At 42.6% G+C, this 17,900-nt stretch overlaps 2 protein-coding genes across 6 annotated transcripts in view; both read left to right on the top strand.

Moving 5' to 3' along the window:
- Nucleotides 1-12,258, top strand: part of LOC119724798 — a 35,214-nt gene extending 22,956 nt beyond the window's left edge. For 2 of the 3 annotated variants that reach the window (XM_038196015.1, XM_038196013.1), the window contains 13 exons: nt 206-235; nt 1,342-1,552; nt 2,230-2,504; nt 3,240-3,388; nt 4,295-4,454; nt 4,898-5,088; nt 5,991-6,135; nt 6,931-7,365; nt 8,043-8,189; nt 8,527-8,719; nt 9,134-9,414; nt 10,371-10,498; nt 11,426-12,258. In XM_038196015.1, the coding sequence (XP_038051943.1) occupies nt 206-235; nt 1,342-1,552; nt 2,230-2,504; nt 3,240-3,388; nt 4,295-4,454; nt 4,898-5,088; nt 5,991-6,135; nt 6,931-7,365; nt 8,043-8,189; nt 8,527-8,719; nt 9,134-9,414; nt 10,371-10,498; nt 11,426-11,629 (2,549 nt within the window). In that variant the 3' untranslated portion in view covers nt 11,630-12,258. The remainder of the gene's footprint in view (nt 1-205; nt 236-1,341; nt 1,553-2,229; nt 2,505-3,239; nt 3,389-4,294; nt 4,455-4,897; nt 5,089-5,990; nt 6,136-6,930; nt 7,366-8,042; nt 8,190-8,526; nt 8,720-9,133; nt 9,415-10,370; nt 10,499-11,425) is intronic. The other variant, XM_038196014.1, reaches the window with a different exon arrangement.
- A 240-nt stretch (nt 12,259-12,498) lies between these two features.
- Nucleotides 12,499-17,900, top strand: part of LOC119724795 — a 23,985-nt gene continuing 18,583 nt past the window's right edge. For all 3 annotated transcript variants that reach the window (XM_038196009.1, XM_038196010.1, XM_038196007.1), the window contains exon 1: nt 12,499-15,625. In XM_038196009.1, the coding sequence (XP_038051937.1) occupies nt 15,281-15,625 (345 nt within the window). In that variant the 5' untranslated portion in view covers nt 12,499-15,280. The remainder of the gene's footprint in view (nt 15,626-17,900) is intronic.

The raw sequence follows: 17,900 nt of genomic DNA, 5'->3' as shown, positions 1-17,900 counted from the left end.
TCTGTCAAGTCAACTCACCTCTCCCAAAAATGTAGAACTCTACTACCTGTCTCGCCTTAGCTGTTCTCAGAAACATAACCTTGTATACACCGTAAAGACCCTTTGCATCCACCTGTAATATTAGAAAACTGATTTTGTATCATTAATTAGAATCATGTTTGTGTAAGTCTGACTACATGTATTTTTTTTTACACTTGCTCCGCAGATACCACAACCTTGGTAAACGATTCGTTGGGTAAGAAAATTGCTCACATCATTAAAGGGAATATACAACATTTGCAAACATCGAAAAATAAAACTACCAAGTTTTTGCGAAATACCTTAATAGGATGTTGGTAAATGACAGTCTAAAGCATCCTGTAAAATTATGGCACCTGGTATACTGTCATTTTCAAGAAAAGTGGTATTTTTGTATCAATTTCCAACGCTGATCGGCCGATCAGCGTTGGAAACAACTGGCTTTTTTTTCAAATACTGGCCCCAATTGACCATTGCACTTGTTTGCAATCGATTACAAACCTATGAACGGGTACGAGCCAGCTAGACTGGTTCCCTGACCTTACAATTCCCCAATGTATGTAAACTGCTCTGTTTCTTCTTATATGGAGTCAGGGAACCAGACTACAGGAAAATGGTCGTTTTTCTTGGTTTTTATAGCATTTTCGAACCCAAAACCTCCAAAAAGTCAGTGTATTTTTTTACTTTATATTTCCAACCCCCCCAATTCCATCCATTTCTGAAAATTACAGCAAAAGCAAATGATGTATTTTCCCTTTAATTAAAAACAGTTATAGACTTGAGTCACAGAGAACTTTAGTATTTCGACACTAGATTTATTTGTTGTTTTTGAGGTGGCTGTGCGCATTTTGTACGCATTCATAATCTGAGGCGCAGGTGTAATTTGGAAATTCTATTGGTCAATGGAACACTGATTGCATGCATACCACCTGTGTTTTTACGAGAGATACCTGGTGGGGTACTGTACACAGGATCAATGGTACCTTAAATGTCGGTCTTTGTCTAACATTGCTGTACATGGGAAATTTGAAAGAAGAGGGATAAAGGGAGAACGATGCAAGTACCTCGTAAAGCACATCCGTAAGTCTCTACTGGTATTCCTTGTTAGAGACTAGTATAGATAAGCCCAAGCAGTGATCATTGTACACTAACGAGGCCCCCTTCAATGGAGGAACCATTGTGCATGCTATTGTACAAAGCAACTGCCCGTGACGGATTATCTAAACAATAACTATAGTACAATACTTTTGCCATTGAAGGGGGCCTTCGTGATAGATTTGACAGATTGGCCGGTCACATCATGACATGATTTTTTTGTGACAGTTGATGCTTTTAACCAAGTGGGTTGCGGTCTTCAGCCAGCGAGCTCGTCTTTCCGCATCGTTGGCGGTTCAGACGCCGTGCCAGGCCGGTGGCCATGGTTAGGATCGATGCGATATTACCGTGGCAATGGAACCAGCGTTCACGGATGTGCCGTCTCGCTAATTGCTCCACAGTGGGTCGTCACTGCAGCGCATTGTGTGCGTACTGCTCGGTAAGTCAATCTGTACTGACAATGGATATCCTTGATAAAGATGTATATTAAATCCTTTACATTTATCCCAAAAGTGACCTACCAAATTATTATCAACAAGCTTAGTGGATTTAAGATCGTACTGGTACTAAACACCCCGTGAAATTATTCCATCTGGCTTGCCGTCGTTAAGAAAATATCTAGAAATGTAGTTGATTTCCAACGATCAGCCAATTGACTGATATTTAGAATAAAGAGTGATCAAGCTAATCATCTTGTGATCACAAAGTTGTGTGTGAGTTTTCGAGGTTCTGAAAAGAACCAAGTGGAACTCTGAAAAGAACCAAGTGGAACTTGATGTTTCAGACAGTATACTCTGCCCATCATCTGTTCTTGTGCCATAAAGTGAAAGCGTCATGAATTTTTCACGAGGGCAGGCAAAACATTGAGTTTACTTTGGTTCTTTTCAGAACTTCACTAACTCACAAAAAGAGATTTGTAACATGGTGCATCTGTAATTCTTTTCGGATCAACATTGTCCGGGATTGATTACTTATTATTACCAATCACTATTTTTGTGTTGTAAAGTGAAACCATTGTGAATTTCTCATCATGTTAGAAAAGCCACCGATACATTTTACCCAACATTTTAGCAGTGCTATTGTGGAAACAACAGATACTTTTTTGTTTGAATTCAGTTATATGATGAATGCACCAATTCACGTCGTGTTCGGTGATCTCAAACGAAACCAGACATCATCGCATCACGTGAGAGTTGCAGTCGAGTACGTATACTTGCACCCCGGATTCAATTACATCACCACGGAGCATGACATCGCAGTGTTGAAATTAGCACATCCCATCACGTACACGGATTACGTCAGGCCTATATGTCTGAATACAGTCATAGACGAGTTTGACAACTCCAGTTTTTGTTATGTCGCTGGATGGGGTCTAACCGACAGGAATTCAGGTAATTACTCATTTATAGACGGAAATCACAGTTAAACAGGAGAATGCATTGATGGACCCATAGGGCAAACTCTCCTGAGTAACTTACTGAGTTACTAACTGATTAAGTCACTGACTGATTCACTGGCTGAGTCACCGACAGACTGATTCACTACGTTACAAACTGAGTTACTCACCGAGTCACTGACCTAGCCACTGACTGACTGACTCCCCGAGTCAGAGCCCGACTGGCATTTTTACAAATCTTGCATAATGTAAAATCGACATGACCACTCAACCATTAATTGTTTCTTCAATAATTTTTTTTATGTTTGGTAAACTTTACCTTGTATTGACTTAGGCCAAAAAAAAAAGTCTCCGGTTTCTGGAATGCGCGCGCGTTGCCGTATCCATGCGCGTCTTTATTTCAATGAAAGATGATGTCTCAAAACTGTCAAACTCACTGGTTTGACTGGAATCCTGCTGCTGCACAATTTTAACGTGATTTTAGATGGGGTTATGATCGAGAATAAGCTTTATGTGGCCTCTCTGGACTCCTCTATATTTGCACTAAGTCTAGTCGGGGACAATTTGCAGTCATCAGCCTACATTTTGAGGCAAAAAAATCAGGTAAAAAAAAAAAAAAAGCCGCGTCACCGCACTACTTTTTGGGCAAGCTCCATACCAGAAACCGGAGACTTACTTTTTTTTGCCTTATCTACCTTTTTCTTCACCTTTATTCTTTGTTTCCTATTAGTGTTCTTACCGAATCATCAACAGGAGTTACAGTTACGACTTCTGTCTCTACCAGACTGCGTCAAGTCCATCCAACATCTTGGAGTCCACGGAATCGTGACTGAAAATATGATCTGTGCTGAGGGCCTAGATGGACAGAGCCCTTGCAGTGTACAGTACACAGTTCTGCTATGTTGTATATTAGACACTAGTCCCGTTGTCCATTTCATTGTTTTTGCCAGACTATGACATAGGTCATGTAATTTAAATAAGGTCACCCAATTTAAATATTTACGGCGTACCAATAGGGTGCCGACGTTTAAGTGTACAGGAGAAGTAGGCTAATCAAACTCCATTAAAATCAAAAAGGAGGCATCCCAGCCAAGACTCATCTCAATCAAGGGGGTGTCACAAGCATGAGGCCATATTTCTTGCTCCCGTACATATGTGCGTTTGGCCGTTTCATGCTTCACGCACATGTGAAGCAGATTTGACATCATGAAACAGTCGCTGCAAAATTTGAGTTGGAATGTATTCAGGGCCCAATTCATAGCTCTGCTTATAAGATTACTGCTAATGAAAAATCCCTGCTTAAGTGCAGCAGAAAAGTCCGTGCTTATGGTAGACGTATTTCTTGGGTTAGCACCAAATTGTAAGTGGGGAATTCTTTGGTTAGCAGAGATTTTGGGCCCAGGTCTCCGGTCTAGCGTTATGCCAGCTATTGGATATATTTTGGTCTATCTCATGTGTTGGGTACGTGCGGTCTAGTGGTAGAGCACAGGATTCATGATCATGAGGTTGTGGGTTCGAGCCCCGCCATGGCCATGCCTGTTGTGCCCTTGAGTAAGGCGCTTTATCTCAATTACTCCTCTCAACCCAGGTGTTAAATGGGTACCGGCATTATTCAATGCTGGGAAGGTAACAGACTCGCTGTGGAGGAGGTGTGGCGATCCCCCCCCCCCCCCCCCCTACAGCAGCATATGAGTCTGGCCCAATCGCTTCGAAAGAGAGATGGGCACTCCGTTCCTGTGAACACAGGTTCGTCCCGTTTACCTTTTACTTTTTTGTCTGTGACAGGGGGATAGCGGTGGACCTCTGCTTTGCCGTAACCACCTTGGCGCCTGGCACCAGGTAGGAGTCGTCAGTGCTGTGTTTGGATGCAGCTCCAAGAATTATCCTGGGCTTTACTCTCGAATCGCTTCCTACATGGATTTCATCAACTCGACAATATCTGGAGGTCAGCTATCTTTAAGTCGTTAATTTACTATGGTTAATATTCAAGACAATTTCAGAAACTGGAAACAGGCACATCACTTTATTAGTCAAGGGTCGCCATGCTTTAAAAAAAAAATACATGCTTTCTTCCAAAAAAATTATAAATTGAAAGACTTTTAAAAAATATATGGCATTTGAACAAAACCTTTGAATTATTAAAATTAAATTAAAACAAACACCCTCTCGAAATTATCAGTGCTATCAAAAATAAGTTTATGTTTATAAAATTTCAAAAAGTACATTGCTTGGAAATCTTTGGTTAACAGTAATAAGATGGGTTTTTATAAAAAAAGTTCAAAATGTTGCTGATTAACTTGATCATGGTTGGTGGTAATGCTGATATTTTCTGCTAATAAGTAAAATATCTTGAACATAATTTTTTTTTAAACTTCATATTGATCCTAGATTCGCAACCCAGCTGTGAGACACTAGAAGCAAGCAACCAATGCACAGACCTGGTTCCTTACACAGACATATACGCCACCAATCAATCCTACTATGACAACTTGATCGACGGCTTTCAAGGCTACGAGACGTGTTACGACCAGGCAGATCTGTTTCTCTGTATGATGCTCACACCGGGTTGTGAACGAAGGGTAAGTTGGCACCTAAGATTGTTGGTAATAGGTCTCGTTCAAATGACGTCATTTCCTACAGACCATCCACGTGCATCAGCATTTTGAGCATCAACTTGCATAACACTTATCGGCTGCATCATATTTCGAACACATTTCAAGCAACAAGCGCGTGTTTGGAGCATTTTCAACACTGCGCAATGCGTGCTTGATTGTGTAAAATACGCAGTTGCAGTTCTCCTACAGAGATGGCCGTCATTGAGTGAGCCCTACCCAGAAACGTACCTACCGATTTAATGAAAACCGTGGTCAAAGTAAAGATAGGAATGGTACCAAATACCCAGTGACATGTACAATGAAGAGCAAAGCAGTTGAGAAACCAAGTCAGCAGTGTTCCATCCAAAGTCCATTATAAGTAAATCAATTAACAAGTCAACCACATATCCAATCACATCTAACAATGGATGGACCATAGACTACAATCCTGAGTGTCAGTTATCCTTAATTATCCCAGCCTGTGGTGTTAATTCCTTCTTTCCTTGAAAGTCTAGCCTCATATGTCTGAGGATAAACGCACTGCCAGAAACACCGGGGAGAACCCCTTCTCTTAGCGATAAGTGTTACTGGGTTCTTTTACATGCATTATTAAACACGCAGGACCTACGGCTTTACGTCCCATCCGAAGGACGAAGCGATAGTGGTTAAGTGTCTTGCTTAAGGACACAAGTGTCGAGACCGGGACTCGAACCCACACTCTGCTGAGCAGAAACACCAGAGCTTGAGTCCGGTGCTCTTAACCACTCGGCCATGACACTCCACAATTGTCACAGATAGAAGACTCGATTCAATTTTGAAGTCCATGTAAAAATGTGAATTTTTTGTCCGTGTGCTTACAGAATCAAATATCCTTTTTTGATGCACAGAATGTTCCCTGCAGAGACTTTTGCCAGGAGTTTTTTGATAATTGCTTCATGGCTAATGTGACTGGAGCCGGACTGTCGTTATTTTGGATCTTAGATTGCGAAATGTACCCCATGGGTCCTCCTGGAGAATTGTTCTGTACTGACGGTAAGATGTCAAGAAACTTTGCAAAGTGGACAAACCTGCTGACATAATTTAGGCTTTACACATTCCCATATTATAAACCGTTCCTCTGTGGCTGGCAAATTCATGCCATTCCAGGATTCAAAACCAATCAAGCGACTGTGTTCAACAGTTAAGAGCTCCCAGCCTACATAAAGCAGGATTGACTGGCTGTGACTGTTTATGTAACTTGATGCAGCTATGCTTTGATTGTAGCTGATTGATAAGCCAGCTGTGCCTACCACTTGCCTGCTTTTTGTCGGTTGACTGAATTTGACTAGTCACAGTGCTTGTGGAAATATGATCTGACTGTTGGTGACTAGCCTGTGTAAAAGGCATGGCAGGGGAAGAGGGTAGCATTGTTTGACTGTCTGTGACTGTTCAGACAGCAGGTGGGTTAATGCTGCTTGGACCAATGTTATGTTCGCAGCTTACAAAAGCGTGCATTCCTCAAGTTTAAGAATGTACATGAGCTGGGGGGGGGGGAACCTCAGTTATGTTTTGTAAAGGCCATCATCAATCTAGCAGCGATCACCTGTGCCAATTAATTAACATAGATTCAGATATTGTCAAAATAGGACCACGAAAGCACTATTTTTTTTATTGTAAGAGGGAAAGAATAGTTTTTGAGAGAGGAATTTTATTTACTTCCTTCACAGTAATATGACTACTTGCATATTGATTAATACAAATCTTTTGCTTGCATTTAACATGTCATTCAGGTGGATGATCTTCTTCATTATTTTGTGATTTTTGGGACAATTTTGTTCTCCTTTCAAGGCAAGGATGCTCGGTGTGAATTAAGCCACAACGGCAGCGAAATCCACGTTCCTGACGACGAACCGTTCATTTTGCACTCCCCGCATTACCCGCTGTACGACGCATCGCTCAGATGCACTTGGCTCGTTACCGCACCCAAAACCTCTCGCTCGCTCCTCATCAAATTCCTTGCGTTGGACTACGACATCGAAGACAAAAACGGTCTGGTTGTGGGGTACGGTCATGATAGCCAGAACCTAAGCACACAGCTTGGACAATATAACGGAATTAGCAACGCAAGTCCTGTGTTGATACCGTCCAGTCAAGCATGGATATGGTTTGGGACCATTAGTACTCCTTTAAGCCAAGGTAACATCACTAGCAACAACACAGATGGACTGACGGACAAACAGCCGGGAGGGTTTCAACTGGAGATTTATGCTACAAACATCACAGGTTGGACTCAGTATTCTTTACCCTTCTTTATAGATCGCTTAGAGGTTAGGAGTTCCGCTCAGAAATTTATGTTTAAAAAACATTAAAAAAAATTAGAAAAATTCAACCGTTGATGACCCATGCCCCATCCACCTAAAAATCTCGCCATCAAGTTCTAAACACAAGCAAATTTGATTCAAAAAGTCAGGGGAAAGTGGCCTGGAAATGCCTCAGATTGGACCACAGAGCATCTAGAATCCAAAATGGGCAGGCCCCAGACCCAACGCCAACAAGCATTTCACGCTCTGTGCTTGTATGTAAAGTTCCACTTTGGTATTTGAAGTAAACCTCCCAGTCTTGGATCAGGGAACAGGCCTGGTAACAGGCAGGGTGGTTTGGGGCGGTACAGGAAGTAACAGGCAGGGTGGTTTGGGGCAGTACAGAGAGTAGCAGGCAGGGTGGTTTGGGGCAGTACAGGGAGTAACGGGCAGGGTGGTTTGGGGCGGTATAGGGAGTAACAGGCAGGGTGGTTTAACTAATGTTAACTAATGTCAAGAAGTCAGGATGGATTATTCACTATGCCCGTACAATATTTTTGCTCAGCAAATACCGGTTACCAGTCAAAGTCATGCAGTATCTATTACAGAAGACTGGTACTCCGCTGATAATTGCTTAACACATCTCTTCCCTGTCTGTAGACATAAGCGCGCTGTGTACCGTTCCTCGCGGAGATCACACTATGGACCTGACGACGATGCCAGCATGGTGGTATTGCGATGGGTTTCCTGATTGCCCAGCAGGGGTTGATGAAAATGACTGTCCGTCACCATGGTACAACCGGGCCTGTAAGCCAGTAGAGTCACTGCCTAATTAATGCTGAAAGTCAGAACTTGATTTTTAATGATCAGATTTTAAACCAAAAATCCAGGTTTTAGTATAAGCAAAATTAACTACTAGCCTGGTGCAACTTGTGTGTTTATGAATCAAGTACGGTCATGCGTATTGCTCATTAGTTCTTAAACATTCTAGAGTAACCTTAAAAAACTGTTCTACCTGTCCACAGATCCAAGTTCTTTAATAAAATAATTATTTCTGCTTGTTTCTTATCAGTGTTTACATTAATGACCACTACAATCAAGAAAAAGTCTTAATGAAATACAAATTTAATTCAACTTTTTTCAGATTTTCTTAATTCTACAACTTGCGGTCGGAGGGGGAACACCCCCGTCTCCAGCCCTCGGATTGTGGGTGGTACACCAGCCTTAGCTGGTAATTGGCCCTGGATGGTGTCCCTCAGACAGAGCTCAAGCGGTGAACACTGGTGTGGAGCAACGCTCTTATCCGAGTACTGGGCCCTGACAGCGGCACACTGTTTGTAAGTTGCTGGTTTGTAGTCCTTCCATCAGACGACCCCACAAGCTCACGACAAGTCCAAGTCCTCCAGTCCCAAGTCAATTAGTCATAAGCTAATCAAATGAACCCTGAAAAAAGGCATTTCTTTGTCATTGTTCATCCCCTGTTAGTTGTGGTCGGACTTGTGATTGACTCAACTGCAACCCTACAAGTGTCAGCAAATCAGCAACATTGAACTTCTTCTCAAAGGACCAGTCTACATTGTCCTCTGACTGAGTCGTTGACCGACTGACTCCCCGACTGACCGACTAAATCCCCGACTGACTGATTGACTGCCTGAGACCGTATAATAATGTCCTGAACATCAACTTTTTGGTTCAGTACAACGAGGCATATCAAGTCTTGTTTAATTGTCTGTTTCGTCTTCTTTTTCCAGCGAATGGTTTGACTTTGCTGTTCTTGGTGATGTCCGCCTCGACACCAAGTCCTCATATCATGTCGATGTCAAAGTCCGAGACATGTACATCCACAAGAGTTGGGTCCAAAAGCCGAACCCGAATGGCAGTGATTTTTACCACGACCTGGCATTGATTAGGTTTGTCCGTCCTGTCCAACTCAACGATCATATCAACGTGGCTTGTTTACCTGATCCTGGAATGACGCCGATGGCAAATATGTCATGTGTTGCTACTGGATGGGGTTACAAAGAAGAAAATGGTAAGAATTACCTACATTAAAAGTTTGGGTTGGGTTGGGTTGGGTTGAGTTGAGTTGGGTTGGGTTGAGTTGGGTTGGGTTGAGTTGGGTTGAGTTGGGTTGGGTTGGGTTGGGTTGGGTTGAGTTGGGTTGAGTTGGGTTGGGTTGGGTTGGGTTGGGTTGGGTTGGGTTGGGTTGAGTTGGGTTGGGTTGAGTTGGGTTGGGTTGGGTTGGGTTGGGTTGGGTTGGGTTGAGTTGGGTTGGGTTGGGTTGGGTTGGGTTGAGTTGGGTTGGGTTGAGTTGGGTTGGGTTGAGTTGAGTTGGGTTGGGTTGGGTTGGGTTGAGTTGGGTTGAGTTGGGTTGAGTTGGGTTGGGTTGAGTTGGGTTGGGTTGAGTTGGGTTGGGTTGGGTTGAGTTGGGTTGGGTTGAGTTGGGTTGGGTTGGGTTGGGTTGGGTTGGGTTGAGTTGGGTTGGGTTGGGTTGGGTTGGGTTGGGTTGGGTTGGGTTGGGTTGAGTTGGGTTGGGTTGAGTCGAGTCGCATGCATTGGGTTGGGTTGGACTTGGTTGGATTAGGTTAGATGAGATTGGGTTGTGTTAGATAAAATTGGGTTGGGTTGAGCTTAGGTGGGCTGGGCGGGGCTAGGATGGGATGGGATGGGATGAGCTTAGTTGGGCTGGGTCAAGTTAGGCGGGGCTGGGCGGGGCTGGAATGGGATGGGATGGGATGGGATGAGCTTAGTTGGGCTGGGTCGAGTTAGGCGGGGCTGGGCGGGGATGGAATGGGATGGGATGGGTTCGGGTGAGCTTAGTTGGGCTGGGTTGAGTTAGGCGGGGCTGGGCGGGGATGGGATGGGATGGGATGGGATGGGATGGGTTCGGGTGAGCTTAGTTGAGCTGGGGTGGGTTAGTCTGGGCGGGGCTGGGCTGCCATTAGGTTTACATTATGTCAACTACTGATTTTTTTCTTTTGATGACAGGGAGTGATGTAGCCAACAATCTCCAAGAAGTGGAATTACCTATTCTTGATCATGCCATGTGTCGGCTAGGAGCACCTCAGCATCTGATATGTGCTGGTTATGATGAGGGAGGATCAGACACCTGTCAGGTAGGTGGCTATAATTGATTGATTAACTAATTACTAATTAAGTGGCTGGCTACCTGGCCTACTGGTTAACTGCTTCACTTTTCTTTCTGACTAACTTGACCTTAAATATACAAACCAAAAACATTTGAAGACCTGTTTCTTCCATCACAGATGGATCTTTCTGTTTGCAAAATTTGAGACGTTTCAGTCAATGGATTTATGATTTTTTTTTATTTTAATGATTGATTTGATATAATTGAATTGGATGAACTGTGGTGAAGTTTGATTGGGTTGGAATAGGCATCTGTTGGGGTTGGGTTGGGAAGGGTAAGGTTGTGATTTTTTGTGCTGGATTGAACAGGACGTGGATAGATTAGTTTAGAGTTGGGTGGATAGTGTTCTCGATTGTATGAGATTGGATGGGACTAGTGCAGATTTGCTTAGGCTAGTTTTGACTTGACTTGGTAGAGTTAATTCAGCTCAGCTAGTAGGACTTCTTTTATACAAGGACTCGATCACATGACGTTAAAGTACCACGTGACCATCTGGTTTCCATGTGATCGGCCGCCATTGCAGTAGGCAAGCGTTTGATCAGCAACCATGTCATGCGTTGTAAAGTAAACAATGACTGATGTTCAAGTAAAATAACTGCAAATTCTTTATCAAATGGCAGAATGATCACTACCTGTGTCGTGTACAGTTGACATAATTATGCGAACCCAGCACTGGGTGTTGGCTCAGCGTTTTTCTCACAGTGGTTTCTGACAGTGAAGGCTTACTTTCCTACTACCCTCTGGCGCGGCACGTTATATGATCTGTGCCTACTACAATGACAAGGCTGATTTTCCAGTACCCAGATTTTCCAGTGGCCTTGGTCACGTAGGTCAGTAAGAGAGATAGAAACAAGACAAGTCAAGTCCAGAATGTTTTTCCGATGCACCCCTGTAGGGTGATAGCGGAGGCCCGTTGCTCTACCAATCTGAAGATGGTCGGTGGTCGGTACTTGGAGTCACCAGCTTCGGGTTCGGTTGCGCAAGGCCGTTATCACCTGGTTACTATACTGATGTATCGGGTTACTTGGATTTCATCTTAGATGTCTTGAGTGGAGAGGACCATTCAATGGTGGTCAGGAAGTCAGTTTATGCTGTTTAGTAAACATGGTGATTTTTGTATTTTTTGTTTCAATTTGAAAAGTTTGACTCTTTTCAATTTTATTCCTTTCATTCAACAAGGAACACTTGCACACTAACTTTTTGATCAAAAACTTGTTATTGACTGTTTTGCTGGCCATCACTTTCGCATATCTTCTGTCTTATGTGAATGAGACCATTTGTGATATATCACCAGGAACTGCATGACTCATTCTTGACTGCCAATTTTTATAATCAGAGGGCGCCCTATAAACCAATCCGGGCACGCTATCACGGTGGCCCCCATCAATGGTGAAAGCATTGTGCTAGCTATTGTTCAAATAAGCTGTCATGGAGCAGTAGCTTCGCACCGTAGCTTGCACAATGGTTTGTCCATTGAAGGGGGCTCGTGAGTGTACAGTGCCCACGTGCTCGGGTTCGTTTATAGTGGAATCCGCCGACCAGAATTAGAAGCTGGGTGGTGTCACGCTCACACACATGCTGCACGCATTCTTAAAGACGAGGCCAAGGAGTGCATGTGTACTACCTGAGCACGACTCGCGTGAGCTTTGTGACTTGTCTGTATACACGTATAAGACCCAAAAAAAGTCTCCGGTTTCTGGTATGCGCGCGCGTCGCCGTAGCCATGCGCTTCGGCAAAATGAAAAAAAAAAATTTCAATGTAAGATGATGTCTCAAAACCGCCAAACTCACTGGTTTGACTGGAATCCTGCTGCTGCACAATTTTAACGTGTTTTTAGATGGGGTTATGATCGAGAATAAGCTTTATGTGGCCTGTCTGGACTCCTTTATATTTTGCTCTAAATTTAGTCTGGCACCATTTGCAGTCATCAGCCGACATTTGAAGAAAAAAAAAGTAAAAAAAAAAAAAAAAGCCGCGTCGCCCCACCACTTTTGGGACAAGCTCCATACCAGAAACCGGAGACTTTTTTTTGGCCTCATGAAATGTCTTTGTGTATGATTTATAACCTATATGCAGCTACCTGTCCTGCAGCCTCTTGTTGCAGATAGATGTAAATATACATTATTGTCTTTGTAAATTTGACAATTGTTTTCTACACTAACATGTACGCATTTTGTTTGATTATTTTGGTTCACAAAAGTTAGTTAATATTCTTTTTAGAATTGACAAAACAAATTACCTTGTTGTTTTTGTTGGTTTTGCTTTTTAGTTACATTATCATTCAGCTATGTTTTGCAGTTTTTCTTTCCATGTCATTTATTTTTAAAATTTTATTTGATAGATTTCAGTTAGCCTATAATTTTCATTTTAATAATTTCCTCACCTCAATTTGATGATGCTTAAAAGTTTGTGTATGTTTATGTTACTTTTGCACAATGAGGACAACCAATTCTTCATATTTTACAAAGAGTGTGTAAATAATGTACTAACCATGCTGTTTGGAATTTCACTCCAAAACTTTTATTTTAATTGCTACCAATATAAAGATGATTCCTTTATGAATGAGACACCAAACGGAAAAATCCACCGTTTAGTTATTGAATTATTTCTGTATAAAATTCGACTTATTTGTGGCCCCACAATAACTCGGCTCGCACAGGGCGGGTTCGTTTTTGCCCTAGTCAGAGGGTTGCAGACGCCCAAAATCGGGAAAAGAAATTGTTTCGTTAAACAAAATATACAAATTGATACTTCGGTACTGAGGAGAACATATTGTTTTCTTTAAGCACAGGGGCTACCTATCTTAAAGTATCGAACTGTACATACATATCCTTTTTAGTTCGCTGCATGCACTGAAATAAATAGATACTGTGAAAATACTCCGCGAGTGGGGGATTCAAATCTGTCAAATTTGTTGTTGTCGCGAGGATTTCCATTCAATCGAATATTATAGCATGTTCTTCATATTTTTGGTTTCGATCTTTCTGTTGCGAGTTTGTCCGGATCGTAGTTTGCATCAACGGATTTACGTGATAGGGGGTTTAACTACCACCCACCCCCAATTTGGGCTGCAAAAACTGGGGAAAATCCTGCAGGAAAACCTAGCAAATGTCTACTATACCCCGTCTTGGTAGCTACGCCCCCCCTTTGACTTATACCAAGATCCGCCCCTGGTTTGGGCAAACCAGGCCTAGTGCAGTCACGATCATCATCATGGAATATGACGCCGCGTTGCTCTTGATCCCCGGCCATAAACTAGATCGGTGATTTGCGGTCTCGCGTCGCCCGTCTAAGGTAATCAACCACCGTCATTATCGATCATTATGGCCCAGAAGATGGAGCAAATTACCCGGAATTTATCACGGCAGCTCCGCCGCGACAAGCACCGCGTTGCTGACTTCCCGTTAGTCCCAAATCCTCCAAATCTCTGTCTCGGGTTGTTGGATTGATGGTTTCAAATGCTTTTCGAATATCAAACAGAATTTGGGTATTGACTGTCCTGAATTCCTGTCTTTGTCACTCTGTCTTCGTGGCTTCCAAATTCCGTCTGATTTGGAGGCTTTAATTTATGGTTTAAACGAGCTTCAATGACCAAGCTGAGGTCTGGAGTCGAATATCGTATATGCTTGAACATTGTATAAATAAAATGGACTCGACAATCATGAATGACGATAAAACTGGAACTCATTTTTTTTGGAATCTGTTTCTTTTTAAGTTTCATTTCTTAAAATCTTTAGTTTCAGATAGCCTTTTCTTGTTCGAACTTGGAAAAACACGTCACATTTTAAAAAATTCTTAATTTTAGAACCAGTGAATTCTTTTTTTGATTTGGTGAAAACGAAAGGGATTTTGGTTGTTATTTCTGTTGTTCACATCGCATATCCCATGTTTTCCAGCTTTTTTGAGTCCCAAATCCAAGAGATCTATAACTCGTTACCAGTGTCACCCCAAACTCTCATGCTTGTACAGGCGCGCGAAGCCACTAGCAAACAATCTCAGAACATGTGACCGATGTCTCAAAATAGCCTCGTGTCAAATCTGAAGGAAGGGTGACAGACAAGTAAGAAAACAGAAGTGCCTAGAAGTGTTCATGTTTGTTCGACATGTTACAGAAAACAGCTAAGCATAAACAAAACGGTGCGGATGTTTGAAACTTTTTTCTGGAAAAAGGGTTTAGCACAATGCGTACGGCATTTCAAAGAAATTGGTCATGGAAGCTAACTGACAGGTTGAATGTGTCTGGTCGCGAAAATGTATTGTCTCTAACGCCACATTCTACAAAGAAAAAACCGTCTAATAAAATTTACAAAAAGTTTGGTACATATGGCACAAAAGAAGCAAAAGAAATAGAAATCAACACATGAATAATAGGAGGTCACCGGAAAGGTCAAGAAATTGCAATGAAATCGGCTTCTAACGAATATAATCACATTAGGCCTTGATGTTCATCTAGGCCTACTCGTGGGTGCATATCAATCGGCCTCGTGAAACACGATACCGCGGCGAATCGCTAAGGACCAGACAACACGAGTCGCTCTGACGCGCTGATCGAAGTCCGACCGTTCCATGAAGGGAACAGGGAAAGTCACCGGTATACGGTGAGGATGCTAAACGGCGCTCACTTGTCAGCGCGTTCTTGCTCCGCACGGTCGTGATGTTGCGTGGAGTTGCCTTCCTGGCGAGTTTACCGCGCGCTCCGAGGCACCTGTGAGTGAGCCCCACCTGTCACGCTGTTTTGATTGGAACAGAATGGAAACCACCACAGATTGCTCGGACTTGCACGGGTCTGATGAAGATGACTCGGTGCCCAGGCTTGGTGGTAGCGGTACCAAGGACTCCGCTTCGGAATTAGCGAGAAAGTTGCTGGAAGAACGGGCCGCGCACTGCTGCAGTTGTGATTTAGTCGCAAAGAAACCATACCCTGGAGGGAGGGGTGGGCGTGACAAGGCGGACACTCGTGGGCGGACGGATCAAGAGGAGTTACTGATGCCAGGCGTGATGGGAGACAGGGCACCGACCACCCGTGGGCGGATGGGTTCTGGACAGGAGCTAGAGGAGGATTCCTCCACGGAGTCTAGAGACACAGTGAGTGAGGTGAGTGGGCAGAGGAAGAAAGATCCAATATTTTCCCTAAATTCGATGATTACCGACGGATTAGTAATCAATAGTTTAATTCCTGTGTGAGGAATTAGGTTAAACCTGTTTGTGTGCTTCACTCTTCATATTAAACCAATCTTTTCTTTTTAGTTTCTATTTAATTCCTCGGATACTCCCACGTGTTTAAACCGAATTCAAAGAAACAAATTTCACTGAATAGGTCCTTAAGTCAAAGTATGTCACTTCATGAACTGACGTTGATAGTGTAAACATTTCATAAAAACGGAATTTGTAGTTTTATCAGAGTTTTATTTTGGCGACCCTTTCGCACAGTTTATAGCTTGAGCACCTGGCTAACATCAATGGCCAATAAACAATCTGTGGCGTTTATTGGCAACTTTCCTAGCAATAAAAAGTTCGGATTTACCTTTTCCTTCTCGAGAAAAGCTCTGGCAATAACTCACAATCTTGCTTTGCAGAAGGTCCACCTTTTTCAATAGGTTAGTCGGAGATATATTAATAGCTTAGGGTAAAACAGAAATAGGACGAGGATGGAATTGTTTTGCTAGCAGTTTGCATTTAGCGTCGTTTGATAAACATTGATGTCAAAAAGTTGTGCACTTAACAAAAACTGTTACTTGTGTTTCTCAAATGCGTTTTTAAAGAACATCTTACACATTTCTTTTTACCTTTTTGGTCGGTAACAAAGACGAGCGTGGGTCAGTTGTCTTTTGATATATACAATACCTACAGGTCCTCGGCAAAAGTTGCAGTTGTATACATAACATTTCAGATTATAGAAATACATTTCTGTTTAACTATGGGATGGTAAAAGTAGGTCTAGCTTTTGAGAATTTGTTGAACTATCAATTGTCATATTTTGTAAACCAACACGACAAAAAGATCTACCGTTTAACATTTTAAGAGCTACATTGATACCAACCTTTTCAATATATTGCAGGTTTTTTTCTCTCATTTGTTGAACACGGGCCTCGTGTTACGTAACCCTAACCCCGACAGGCTTCCAGATCAGTTTAAGAATTAATCAGTCGAGCCAACACGAGATCAATACAAAGACTTATTCCACGCGTGACTTTCCACGCAAACCTACAAGGTCCGCTTCTACCCCGCGGCACGGGTGTCGCATATCAGCTCGCAATGGGGGAAAAGATCGACAAAAACGGCCCAGAATCGCGTCGTTTTGTACGTCGACTGTCCACACTCGCGTTTCAAACCCTTCACGTCATGTGTAAGGGGACATCAAGGCATGTTATGGCATAGTCCTGGTTAAGGTAATCGCCTCAGGTCATTAACTAAACCCTGATCCGTTCCAATATTCAGGTCTTGGTCAGTAAACTCGGCCTGATCGATTAATCCCAGGGCAGCATTTCCCCAGAATTGTTCATATTAGCATTTTTGAGATCCTTTCTGTGTTCTTGATAATTATGACTGATAATTATGAGGAAAAAAGTCGGACAGCACTTCCGATACTCACGCCGATTGTTACAACGTTTCAGGTGAAATCGTGAAGCATGGCATAGGGTACCCCCATATTAAACCATGGAGCTCCATGATTAAACCAAATGGATTTGTAATTCAGGTTTTATAATCCAATGATTTTATAACTAACCTCATTTAGAAGTCTCATATTTGAATTTTCCACAACCGATTTCGAGTATTTTCCCAGGAACTTAAAATTCTCTTGAACGAAAGTATAAGACTGATGCGAGACACGAGTTCCTATCCCCATTAAAAAAACGACAAGTTTAATTGCATAATGTCCCATACCAAAAAGTGGAAAGTAACGCCAATTATTGTGAAACCATTCGTACTTATTTGGTAGACTTGTAGCACCAACTACCGGCGAAAATAAAACATCTCTTAACACAGCCCAGTCGAAGATAAATCACAATAAGTTTCTGGAAGACTCGTTGAAAACCAAATTCATCTTACATTGAACCACTGAGACTTAACGATCAAACAGACCGCTCCCTACACGCGGCCACAAGGGAACCATTCACAACCAGTTACCCACTTTCCGTCTTTCAATCATTTCGCTTTCAATTATTTTAACGGTGAGCCTTTGCACACAGCTTCAGCAGGTGGAATCATATCAATTAGGGAGACTGGACGGACAGGTGTTTGCAGTGTGTGACCGTGATGTACACAGCTGGGCTGCTGTGCGTGCGGTGCGTGTACATACATGACAATTAAGAAAAACATTATTAGAAAGGCATATCTGTATTTGTCAGTTTGGAAATCATTGTGCTTG

The sequence above is a fragment of the Patiria miniata genome, unplaced genomic scaffold, assembly GCF_015706575.1.
Source record: "Patiria miniata isolate m_02_andy unplaced genomic scaffold, ASM1570657v1 HiC_scaffold_18, whole genome shotgun sequence".
Lineage (NCBI taxonomy): Eukaryota > Metazoa > Echinodermata > Asteroidea > Valvatida > Asterinidae > Patiria > Patiria miniata.
This window is presented reverse-complemented; position numbering and strand designations above follow the sequence as displayed.